The 13,862-nt window shown below is 34.0% G+C and overlaps 1 protein-coding gene across 5 annotated transcripts in view; it reads right to left on the bottom strand.

Annotated features, from left to right (window-relative positions):
• The window catches only part of LOC114328206 (rho guanine nucleotide exchange factor 11), a 767,005-nt gene that overhangs the window by 178,770 nt on the left and 574,373 nt on the right, over positions 1–13,862 (bottom strand). For 4 of the 5 annotated variants that reach the window (XM_028276988.2, XM_028276990.2, XM_028276991.2 and 1 more), the window contains one exon: positions 8,592–8,745. In XM_028276988.2, the coding sequence (XP_028132789.2) occupies positions 8,592–8,745 (154 nt within the window). The remainder of the gene's footprint in view (positions 1–8,591; positions 8,746–13,862) is intronic. The other variant, XM_028276989.2, reaches the window with a different exon arrangement.

Raw genomic sequence — 13,862 nt, 5'->3', positions numbered from 1 at the left:
TGCAATGACCAACAAGGTCCATTACATAGGCTAGGTGACTGACTACGTACAAAACAAGCAGAGGTCTGGTAGAAGATCTACTACAGAAGACAAATATATAAATGTTTTGTTACAATAATTCATTGTATTGTCCATTTGTATCAAGCAGAAATGGAGCTAGTGATTGCCACGTGAGTCAAAAATCAGAATTTGGCAAATACCACGACGGCATCGTGGTGAGAGTCACTGTATGTCGAATCTTCACCAAACAATAGAAAATTATTTTTAACAGAAACGGACAAATATTTGTGACAATAAAAAAACCAATATCCACACTTAAAATTTTAATAAGTATCTGTATCAAAAGGTTATCATACAATCATCAGATGCATTTAGTTAGGTTTAAAGTACATTAGATAATTGAAGATTAAACGAATTCGGAGGTACTTTTTTAAAATATTAATTAGACAGGAAGATAATAAAAATTTACAGGGAGCAATTAAGTGCAAAGTAATAATCGGATAAAGTAGGTGACATTATGGATGTTTCTTTTAAGAACTAGACAGGTGTAATTGCGGTTCAATGTCAAGCATTTGTGTAGGCGACGATTATCTCACGGTCCTAAAACCAAATCTATAAGGTGCTCATCTTTATCGATACGTGAATATATTTGATTATTTGCTTGAACGAGCATAATTATAAAAAAATATGACTTTTAATGAGTGCGAACACATCATGCTGACATGACTAACAATAGGTCAGTGTCTTGTATTTGAGAATTCTTGTAGGACACATGAAGATTTATATGGATCAGGTAGTTTATCAGGTCACATCATGCGAAACGAAAAATACCAACTTATAATCGAGGGTAAAACTGAAGGCAAGAGAGGAATAGGACGCAAGAAAATGTCCTCGGTCCTGCAAGAATAGGAAATTAACGACATACAATCTCTGATACACATTGCAAGAAACAGAGAGTTAATGGAAAATGTGATGGCTAACATCCATTAGTGGATTTGCATCTGGAGAAGAGAAGAAGGTAGTTTATATCGATCATCTGATGAGAGCAGGTTTTGCAGGAGTACTTTTATGAAAAAGAGGTATTTAGTTAAATGTGATAAATACTGTGTACTTAATTGAGTTTAGTTGTGATGATTATTTCTAAACTTTTAAAATATCACCGAGATATTACTTTTGAAATGTGCATGAGTGATGTAACAATATCCAAAGCCGAAGAACCAATGGAACTTTCAAATCAATGATAAGATTTAAAAGACTGTCAAGTAAAAGTACCTTTCTGACGATACCAAGCACATTTACATGACAAAAACAGTGTACTATAACTAAATGAACGCAGCAAATGTTTTTCCAACCATTGAAAACCTTCGAAGTGAATTTTTTCGAAAAGACATTCTTTCTTGTTCAGAAAAAACTTGTCCATTTCTCCTTCAAGCAGTAGAATAATTTCTTCAAGAAAGGATTACTTATATGAGAAATATAACAGAGTATATACAGTATATTACAGTATATTACATAGGTATTTTATTATAACACAATAAAAAATTAAGAGAAAAATGGTAATAAATAAAGACATTCTAAGAAAATAAAATTAATATGACATAGACACTTCATAGCTGAGAACAATCGACCGCTAGAGAAGTAACCGAATAAAGTCTTCAACAAAGGCGGAAGAGAGGAAGGCCGAAAAAGTATTTTAAAAGAGTTGATTAGAGGAGAAAGAATGGGAACACAATTATTACAAACAAATTTAGAAAAAATGGTTTCAAAAAACCTTTCTCACAGTCTGTAGTATCCCAATGATCAAATTTAATACTCCCTTGAATTAACGAAAATATGTATGCAGTACTCTTGAGGGTAAATGCGAAATAAATATCTCACAATAGCTGTAGACTTGATATATCAAGGCAAATCGTGTAAGATCGATAGGATATGTACTGAGATTGAATGATGAAAGACTAATAAAATACAACATTCTGGGAAAGTCTCGATGGCAGGTCAGTTGGTCCCCCAAGAAAAAGATGGAAAGATGCAGTAACGAAGATCTACGTAAGGTGGAGGTACAACAATGGGAGATTATTGCACAAAACCGGCAAGAGTCAGCCAAGAAAGAAGAAAGTAAGTATGGATCATGCTGACCTTCTCTTGTGGTACCTCATCTTACGTCTTATTTGAATGCCAATTCTTAGGGCCAAGTTAAACTCCGCAAGATGTGTTTCATATGCGCCAATCAATACTCAACGTAAATCCAACAGTAATTCCTTCGCCTTCCTAAAGTTTGACAAGAAGTTTGTTGATGTATTTCGACAAAAACATTGTCTATGAGACAAACGAACTTGAAAGCGCCTAGTTTTTTCGAAACCAGCCTATTGGCAATACATAATATTGTTTCGGGCGCATGAGAGGTTACTCACACGACTGGATGTGTACATACATTCTAATCCGTTAAACCGTTGATGTTAAACTCAGTCACAATAATTATATTTCAATAAAACATAAAGTAATTACTACTTTGATGTATTTTTCAAATATCTACGTCCACAGGGTGAGTCTAGAGTTCTAAACGCTAGAATAAAGTCTACAGAATAGAAAATCCAATTATAAAAATATCTTACTATATTGTAATCTCAAAAAAATTAGATAATAACTATTATCGTTTTTGTACAACATTGAGGAATAACAATTTATTATATTGACTAGGTTTTAAAACATCAAACTATTTATTATCACAGCTTTACACATTTCTCAAAATTTACTCAAATTCAGTTAAAAATTGCTTTTTGCAGAGTGTTAAGTTGTACCAAGAATCTAAGATTCATTCGTATTCAGCTCAGCATGGTGCTATTGTTCCAGGTGAGGAATTCCATAAACAAGGGATCTACCTGTTTTATTAATTGATCCCATGTTTATGGAATTCCTCACTTCAAACAATAGCACCCCGCTGAGCTGAATATTAATGAATCTCTTAGGATACCTGGTACGGGTATAATCTAAAGTAATGCAATCCAGGCTCCCATAAAGCAAAAGTTGTCAGAAGCTATTTATTAGACGTTTTTGACTCACTATAGCATGGTGGTCGTTTAGTATAGAAATTTACTGACTCACTGTATTCACTTATTAAATCAAAAATCCACTAAATTCGGAAACAAAACGCTATTATTCCAGAGACGTATTAATTCGACCGCACAACTGTTTGATATAATTTTTAAAATAATGTGCCAGTCTTAATCAATACTAATCTAATCTAAGTATAGATTATCAATTACTATATAGCTGTAGCTGCTAAAGTTGTTTCACTCAACGTTCTGTTATCAGTTCTAAATAAACATAAGCTGATGGGTTAAATTTAAAAATAAAAAAGCACTTAAGGTACCTGATAGAACAAAGGTTTCATAATATGTATCACTAAAAATAATATACATTTTCAATAGCAGGCCTGATGGAAAGATAAAATGTATTTTGTCCTGATTATAGAACTATGCGATTATTGTATAGTTTTAGATTCGTTAAAACCAGTTGCCTCAAATAAGGTGAAGCTTTGATAACTGGTTATTTTGAGAGTGCACAATGAAAACCTCATGTGCAAATCCAAATATGTAGCAGGGAAATCTAAAGGTACGTATCCATACAAGGGTGATGTAGCAGCTCCACATAGTGGATACGAGTGGGGGGGAGACTTTAAAATCTTAAATAGGAGCTCCCATTTTTTATTGCAGATTTTGATTCCTTACGTAAAAATAAGTAACTTTTATTCGAGACATTTTTTCGAATTATGGATAGATGACGCTATAATCGGAAAAAACGATTTTTGGGAATGGAAAATTGAATTAAAAAAATGGAAAGTACCCACTAAAATGGACAACTAACTTTCTTTGGTATTAGGACATAATCTTCACAACCTAATAGGTCCCCATAACGCTCGAGTAACTGCAAATTTAGCATACTTGCCTCCTCTACTATCAATAGAGTTGGGCTAAACAATGAAAAAAATCTTAAACAATTAACAGAGTCTAGTACACTCAGGTCTGGATTTACATATGGGCTGAAGAATGGGCTATAGCCCAGGGCGGCAGAATTCAGGCGACGGCAAATTTTGGTAAAAAAGTAAAAAATGGTGGGGGGAGCGGCAAATTTTGGATAGCCCAGGGGTGGCAAATCTTCAAATCCGTCTCTGGATACACTACAATATTTAGTAAACAGATCAAATGAATGTAGCATTCAACCCAGATTAGAAATCAACGTGAGAAAACAAAGTTCATTATTATTACAAAGCAACATATACAAGGGACGCCTAGCGTCATCGAAGAAAAAAACGGTAGAAAGGTTAGCTACTGTAGCATTTTTTTGTCCACTTTGTATATCATAAGAATTGCCTAAGGTTTTATTTAATAAACACTTAAATAATTGCACCCTAAAACAGTGAACAAGAATAAGCATAATCTAAATGTTTATTTATATAGTCCGCTTAAAGAAAATTGGGTTGGAATTAAATTTTTACCGGCGAAAACGAAAGTGTCGTTTCAGTGAGCTTGAGAAGATTCATGGTGATTTTGGCGGTGTGGCAAACCAATTTGATTGTACAAAGATGATCCCAGTACGAGCGATGACTCACTTGTGAAACAACACTGCTTTGCTGACTTAAGTGTTTGTTTAACACTTTATTAGGGTCCCGGTGAATTCGTAACTATTTTAATCCCCCATCCTAATTACAGGCCAACTGGTAACTCTGGCGCGCAGGTAATTTTTCGATAACCCACTAACTACCGGTGAATTTGTAACTTTCATTTTTTAAGTAATGTTGATACTTAATCTAATACCGTTATTCCGGGTATGTAAATTACCCTCTTTGAAGTGGTGTAAAAGGTATTCATCCTTTATGTATTGTCTCTTGGAAGAGTTACTAGAGAATATCCAAATAAATTTTCTCAAAATGGCTGAAATCCGTGTAACAGATTTCGTAATGAGTGAACGTGGCTATAAGTTATTGGTGGTAAATAATTTTAAATTTCACTTAAAGAAAGTGCTAAAAAGTGGAAAACATTTATGGGACTGTTCTGCATCTGGATGCAAGGCAACCTGTTATACCGACGGTAAGTTTTTTTTAATATTTTGAGTAGTAACAAACACTTATGTTGGTTATCAAAAATTTGATGTCAAAAATGCTAATTTTTGCTATTTATTGTCTACCAGTAAGAAGAAAACCATTTAAAACAAAATTTAAGATAACCGCATTATAGTGCATGTAAAACAATTTAAACAAGGTTTTATAAATCTTGCTATACTTAATTGTTGCTTATAAAACTATAAATTAAGTTAGTTAAACGTTAATAACCTATGTAAAAATAAAACTTTTATCTCGAATCTCGATATTACGTGAAATAGCCTAAAGAAATGAGTAACAATACACGGTTTTTATGACACTCAGTGTAACTACTATATGTAACAATTATTGTTTTAATTTCTATATGGATAGAATAACAAAATTTATGTAAATCTGACCAATTTTTTGTCAATTTATTTATTTATTGATAATTTAAATGAAAATAGCCGATTTTAAGAATTTTCGTCTATAAGTTACGACATTTTACCAAAAAAACTGAAAAAAGAACCGATTAGTTTATTGACATAGCTTTAAAATGAGTTGAACTAAAATAGAATTGGAGCTTTGCTTATCAATAAACATTAATGAAAGGTATACATTTGCGATAGGCCCCGTGTTGGCTTAATCCGTTACTGTTCAAATTTATTTCTTACGTTTTAACCTAACTACCTGAGGTATTAGATTTAATCCATGGTTTCGAATTCACCTGTAGACGGTTTCGAGTTGGCAGGTTCAGGTAGTAGAAAAGTTACGAATTGGCCGGTGTACATGTTAATCTGAAAATGTTTGTCATTAAAAATTACGAGTTGGCGCGTGTCCCTTTATTATTATAGTTTCCTTAATTTATGGTTTATCTCTTGTTATCAAGATGATAAAACATGTATGCCGTAAGCTGCCTACTTACAAGAGCAAAGCTCATGTGTTTCTTATGAAGAATATTGTATCCAAGCTCATTACATGTAACATATCGAAAGCAAAGCGGTAGTCTGAACAAATCCTTAGAGTTTACGTAAGAATTTTCAGATTGTTCTACATTTAGTTAAATCATTTCGGATTATACGAGTTACATTTAGTTATAGTCCTCCTATACAGTGCTAGTCAAAAGTCCGTACCCTCCCTCTTATCTTTTGAACGGTTATACATATAATAGTGAAATTTGGAGGGAGGAAATAAACGGACGTAAGCTTCTTAACTAGTCATTACAGGTGACGTAATAGTGACAGATGACTTTACAGCGCCATTGTGACAGATACTTTTAAATGGGACCTTATGACAAGTGATACATCGTTTGAAAGGTATTGAAAATACCTACACATACATACTAATTTTGTTTGAGTTTAAGCTAATTTTGATGAATAAATGAAATAAATATAAAATTGTAGTTTCGCATTAAATTAATAAAAATTCTAAATTCCGCCTACGATTACTTGTCAAAAAGGTTGATGTTGTCGTAAAAACTACTAGAGAATTGAAAAACGTCAACTTTTTTGACAAAAAAACCATAGGCGGACATTTGAATTTTTATTAATTAAATGCGAAACTAGAATATTATATTTATTTAATTTATTCACCAAAATCAAATTAAACCAAAAAAAATTAGTATGACTAAATAGGTATTCTGAATACCTTTCAAATGAGGTATCACTTGCCATAAGGTCCCATTTAAAATTATCGGTCACAGTGGCTCTGTAACGTCATCGTCATCTGTCACTATTACGTCACCTGTCATGACTAGTTAAGAAGCTTACGTCCGTTTATTTAATCCCTCCAAATTTCACTATTATATGTATAACCGTTCCAAAGATAAGAGGGAGGGTACGGACTTTTGACTAGCACTGTATAAAAAAATCGTTCACTGGGAAGACTGGGATGTGAACCTTTATTCATGGTTTTGATTTGTCAAGTTACGAATATCCACAACAGGCTGTTACTACCTTACCCATTTTAATCTTCAGACTTAGTTGATTCGAGATAATAGCTGTGACCAAAGGTAGAACAAAGCAGCAGTGGTGGTCCGATAAGTACTTAGCCTCTCCCCCGATGGCGCCACTATCGCAAGAGAAATCTACCATCGTGTAATTCATTCCTGTAGGTTAAAATATCAGCCAAATCTGACTCGTACTTCTATTTTGACCGCGTTTGTAAGCTGGCGTGTTTAAAGATTTTAGAAAAATGAAAAAAGAGCAATATGAGTCGGTGATTTGACTCTTGTTTTTAGAAGAGAAATTCCGCAGCGAAATCAAAAAGCGCTTGAATTCTGTAAACGGCGACTCTTCTCCTTCGATGTAAACCGTCAAAAATTGGTTTAACGAGTTTCAACGTGGCGGCACGTCGGTTTTTGATAAGTCACTCCCAGTTGCCCCGAAAACGGCTACCACTGAGAATAACTTGAAAGAAGTCCACGATCTCGTATTGGTAGACCGCGGACTGAAGCTGCGTGATATAGCTGGGACAGTAGAGGCATCTCAAAAGATCTCGTTGGTCATACCCTGCAAAAAAATTTGGGCATAAAAAAACTGTCGGCGCGATGGTTGCCGCATTTTCTAACTCCGAACAATAAACGCAACCATGAGACCACTTCAGAGCAGTGTCTGATGCTGTTTAAGCGTAATCGAAATGAGTTTCTACGTTGTTTCATAACCGTCGACGAAACATGTTTCCACTGGTATACACCAAAGACTAAGGATAGTGGATACAGTGGACCTCACCCAGCGAACGTGCTCCGAGGAGGGCACAGACTGTCCAATCGGCCGGAAAGGTGATGACCACTATTTTCTGGGATTCACAAGGTGTGATCTATATCCACTCCCTGGAAAAGGGCAAAACGATCACAGGGCTTTACTATGCCGCATTATTGGCTCAATTCGACGCCCAATTTCAGAAAAAACAGTCCCAATTGTACAAGAAAAAAATACTCTTCCACCAAGACAATGCTCCGGCTCACACCTCCGCCATCGCCATGGCCAAATTGGTAGAATTCGGCTACAAACTGCTGTTCCAACTAACGTATTCTCCAAATTTGGGCCTGTACGACTTCTTTTTGTTTCCATACTTAATAAAGGCACTCGCCGGGCAGAAATTTAAGTCAGATAAGGAGTTCATCACCGCCAGGGCAGCTTACTTTACAGACCTCGAGAAAAGATATTCTTCAGAAGGGTTAAAGAAGGTGGAGCATCGCTGGGTCAAGTGTATCGAGCTAAAAGAAGACCACGTTCAGAAATAAATCGTCACGTTTCCAAAATTTTCGTTTTTTTTAAGGCTAAGTACTTATCGGACCGCCGTAGTATTATGTATAAGACATAATCAACTTCTAAACAGAACAGTTAAACCAAAGTCAATTTAAGACATTTTTTTTTCAATTTCAACTACAGTTGACTGATGGTCTATTGATCTATTGAAACCAGTTCGATAATAAACGTGACAACGTCGCCACAAACAAAAGAATTCGACCCTCTATCTGTAATGATCTAAATAGTAATTTTCTTGCACTCACCTGACCATGTTGGCGGCCTCCATTCTATCGTTGGGCACATCGTGGGAGGACTCAGTTTTCGAGGACTCTTGTTGTTTTATGCCCTCTTCACGTACCGCATCCGGTCGCCTGTCAGACCCACTCCGAGATACGGGGTGCGATTGCTTTACTTCTGCTAGAACAATGGAAACAAGCGTTTAATTTTCTGTTTGGGCATTACTTGAATGAATATTTGATGCGAGATTAATTTGGCACTTATTCGAGTCTTATCGATAAAACAAATTCTGATCGAATCTAAAATTTGTTCGAATAAACGAATAAACCATAGTTAAAAATTATTAGGGTAGGTATCTTAATATACCGGGTGGACCAAAAGTCAGTTAATCGTTTTGAATATTTATAAAAGAAAAAACAACTGAAGCAAAAAAAAACGTTTATTGTTAATAAGTAGGTACAAATAAGTGCATGCTTTACATTTTATGTTCAAAATGTAAACCACCTTCATCAATACATTTTTGGCAACGCTTGTACACAGTGAAACAAGTCTTACTACAGACTTCCAAGTTGGCACGGAGAACTTCAAATTGTCAAAAACTTTATCTTTAAGTACTCCCCACAAGGCAAAATCACAGGGCGTCAAATCTGGCCAATGCGCGGGCCATTCAATTGTGTCTCTTCCCCTATCCAATCACTAAACAGCTCATTTAGAAACTCACGAACTTGCAATCTGTAATGAGGCGGTGCACCGTTTTGGTGAAAATATCGAATACCTTGTAACTCTGGATTATTTGCAAGGCCCTTCACAGAGCATGATATATTTTCTTGGAGACGCCGCAAACTTGCACGTGACTTTTTTTGATAGCGTTAACTGACTTTTGGTCCACCCGGTATTATGAATAAATTAATACGCTAAAGCAAGTTACAACTGAATTGAATAGTGAAACTGGATTAAATTTGTCAAGATATATAGATCTGGATTAACATTTTATAGGTTGAATTACAGGTAACAATCTAAAAGTGTATCAAGTGTATCGTAGTTTATAAAATCATATTTTCTTATATACAAAGTAAAGCCACTGTTAACACTAAAACAAAAGCAAGCCAGGTTCATGTGAGCAAAATCTAAACTTTTTTGGTCGGTAGAAGATTGGTCCGGAGTCATTTTTAGTGACGAATCCAAATTAGATGTATATGATGGTGATTACCGCAAACGAGTTAAGCAGGCCGCGCACTGAATCGGCATAGAGCGATCGGCTTGGCTAAGAGCAATCGGCAGATTTTGCTATACATGGAAATAAATGAGCCACCGCGCACCGCCTAATAAAGAACGTTCGACTGTCGAACGTTCTTAGGCTGTGCGCGGTGGCTCATTTATTTCCATGTATAGCAAAATCTGCCGATTGCTCTTAGACGAGCCGATCGCTCTATACCGATTCAGTGCGTCAGTGCGTGGCCTGCTTTATTCGCACTAGACATCGGGTTTTGCATAAGGACTGTTTAAAAAGGACCGTAAAATTTCCTAAAAGATTTGAGGTTGTATGGAGATTTAGGGTTGGATGTTTTGGATTTATTAAGGGTACCGTAAATGCTGCGAAATATCAACAAATACTTCAAAACAGCCTACTACCAAGCATTGTCAAATTAAATGTTAACGCGAATTATATTTTTCAGCAGGACTAAACGGTCAAACTGCTAGAACCAAAAAATTTACCAGTCCTGACATAAATTCCTTTGAAACAGAATAACATAAAATAAAATAGACACCAAGGATCAACCCACGGCGGAGATTACACAAACTTAAAACCAAAACAACGCAGATTTGGAATGAATTTACCCCTGAATAGTACAGATCCTTAGGTGAGTTAATGCCCAACCGAATTCCAGTTGCCATTAAGGGCGACACTACTCCGTTTTAAAAATAAATATTTGTCCATGGCCCAATATTTAGTCGTCAACAAAATAAACATTTTTTATTACTAATAGGGAACTTGTACATCTTTGTTTTATTACATAGTAATGTTCAGTTTCGCTTAAAAATAAGATTTCCTAAATTTCACGCCTCCTAAAAACTGAGAAATACAAATTTAAAATCTTCTGGGCATTCCAATCATTTCAAACGATCCAAAAAGCGGGCGAACATTTGTGACGCGACGTCATATCGTAATTTTTTGTAATGACATTTTTCCTATCTCATATAAAAGTATATAGCGTTTTGTTTATATTGGAGTTTGATACAATTTTTGAAGAGATAGTACTGAATTGTGTGTGTTTAATATGGAAAATAAAAGTAAATACTATAATAAAGTGTTCTACCATTGTGTTAAAGTACAACCATTAAAACCCCCAATAAAATATTTATTAAATTACCAGTCCATAAGAAACGGCGTTTAATAAAGTGGTTGCAGCTGCGGCATATTGAAAGGGCATTAAAGACATTTTATTTCTTCCTTAAGATCTTCATGTATGTGAAGATAATTTTAATGTAAGTATTTAATGTAAATGTTGTCTGCTTAATAGTTTTTTTTTAATTAATCAAGTGGATTTTGAACAAAAAGAAAATAGAACTTTTAGTATATTTTGGTAGATGTACATTGCACATTGAATGATATTTACCTATACAATATTTTTCTGAAACTGTTTTTAATATAAAATTAAAATAAACTAGTCATAATAATAAGTTTTATGTTCGTAATAGGTAAGTTAGCGGACTGCTCTTTAAAAAAAACCTCTTCGGTCATTTTAAAAAAATTGTCTTAACAAAAATACTCAAATATTATGAAATATACAGTTCACAGCAACTATCTAAAGATATTTATAAAACTAAGATACACCATAAAATGAATACAACAAGTAAACGAATATCAAACGTAATTAATTAATGGCGCGGCCCTTGAACATTTTTAACTTTATGACGTCACGACCAACGAGGGTGCGTTTTGGACTGGCTGCTATAATTTGAATTTTCTCTCGTTTTTAATCGTTTTTAGGGGACAAACAAAAGAAAAAAACAACATTGTTTCTTTGATATATATTTTAAATTATGTTCTGTTGTAATTTATAGCCTTCACCACCAGCCTTACATCTAAAGGTAGAAAGGCTTAGGCCTAAGTAGGTAAAGTGATGTATATCATTTTTTTCGAATTTTAAATTTTATGCATTTATTTACGTTCCCTAATAAATAATTACATATTATTGCACTAAAATCATTATTAGACAATAATAAACTACAATCTATCTGAATTATTATGTTTTTATTTTAATTTGTGCTAACACCAGTATATAGTTGCTAGGGCTCGTATTTGGATAAAATTGGTTTTTCCTTAAGTACCCTTGTCACGGTATGGCTAGTTACTGGTTTATGAAACTGATTCGATCCCAGCAGAAACCAGAAATTTTTCAATTTCTAATTTAACTGAGCCGCCACCGTTCTTCGGAGGGCACGTAAAGCCGTCGGTCCCGGTAACGTACGAAACCTGGCGACAAAAATGGCGACAGCTCCTCATAAATCGGTATTAGCAGGGATTGGTCACTTAAGACTAACACGATTTAGTGAAGACTGAAAATAGACAAACTATGTTGGATACTTTTGTTGTCACTCAAAATAAATGGCCACTGATAATAAATAGAATATCGGTTACTTTCTAATAAAAATCAAAAACTTAATTATACCTTACTGTTGCTGTGTTATTGACTTAAGCATTTAAAACGTCATTTCAAGAATAAGTAACCTATAATAATTCCTAATAGACAAACAAGAGTTTGAAAACCCAGTATGTTGAAATTTCCATTAAACATCAATTATTATCTGACAGGCTTCTAAGAACAGAATACACACGAGCATCGGCAACTTATCTAAAATTATCGTTCGAGGAAACTGGAAGTTTCAAGAACATCAAAAGCATAATATTCAATAAGACGATGAGACACTTGCGAACATAGATTCATGTACATTGATAGCACAGAAACACATAGTCGGGTTATTGTAGTTCTTATTTCTTATAACATATTTATGTATTAATTATTTCATACATATTTAATAACCTACAAATATATGTATGTACGTTCAATATTCGTGGTGTGCAAGTACTTGGAAGTGATACGTTAAACGATCGTGCGCGAATAGCGGAGAAATATTGCAACTTTCTTAAATAATTCATACTGTCAATTGAAATTGTCAAATTGACGTACATTTCATATCTACTGTCATTGAAAAAGAAAAATTATATGTTGCTCCACAATATTGATATGATATGCAATTATTATATAAAGGTAAATTTAATTAATTGTATTTTGCTTGCAGTACTGCATTTTAATAACTAATTTTATTTACTACATACAATTGTTTACGTTTTAATAACATAACCTAAATCTTATTTTTCCTTCTTATTATTTTTTTGGGCTATGGCCTTGACAATTATCCTGTAACCAGGACTAATATAATTGGCCAATATAATTAAAAGTGCGAATTAAGTTGCAGAGCGTAGAAATAGGTGTCGCTTTGCCGAACTTGCACGGTCCCAATATATACACAGGTGAAAAAAATCGATCCAATATATATTTAAACAAACTTAAAATAAAGTAAAAAACTTTTAAAAAATTTTAAAATTCATCCAAATGGATTACAAATCTTCAGAACGTTTTCGGTCCAGTCGAACCACCATCACTGAAACGTCCTGTTAGTATGTAATTGAAACTAGCCATTTTGGTTATTAAAACCTTTAAATTACATGGTACCTAATAATATTAAATTGTAAAATTATGTAAGATGACACTAGGTCGATGTTAAAGAAATCACTTTTGACATCGACCTATTAGTGTCATCTTAATTTTACTATTTAATATTATTACCATGAAATTTAAAGGTTTTAATAACCAAAATGTGGGCTAGCTTCAACAACTGGCAGGATGTTTCACTGATGATGGTCCGACTGGACCGAAAACGTACTGCAGATGTGTAGTCAATTTGGATGAATTTTAAATTTTTATAAATAAAATCTACCATCGTACATTAGAAGTTTTTTACTTCATTGTAAGTTTGTTTAAACTTTGGTATACAGCCACTACTGGGATTTTCCCTTTAAATTTTTCAGTCTATATTTCGCATTTATTCTGACTTTTAACATTCAGACATTTAGCATGCAGCAAAGCAATTGTTGTCTTATAAGTCTTATAAATTTAATATAATAAATTTGTTGCCATCGATTTATTGTTAAAATACGTGTTAAAATGTCTGCATTGTTAATTTAATTGCTATACAATGACTTTCTTTATTCTACGCGATTCGGCCGTTTA

Source organism: Diabrotica virgifera, chromosome 1 (genome assembly GCF_917563875.1).
Source record: "Diabrotica virgifera virgifera chromosome 1, PGI_DIABVI_V3a".
Taxonomy (NCBI): Eukaryota; Metazoa; Arthropoda; class Insecta; order Coleoptera; family Chrysomelidae; genus Diabrotica; species Diabrotica virgifera.
The sequence above is the reverse complement of the archived record's forward strand: the minus strand, read 5'-3'. Positions and strand labels throughout refer to the sequence as shown.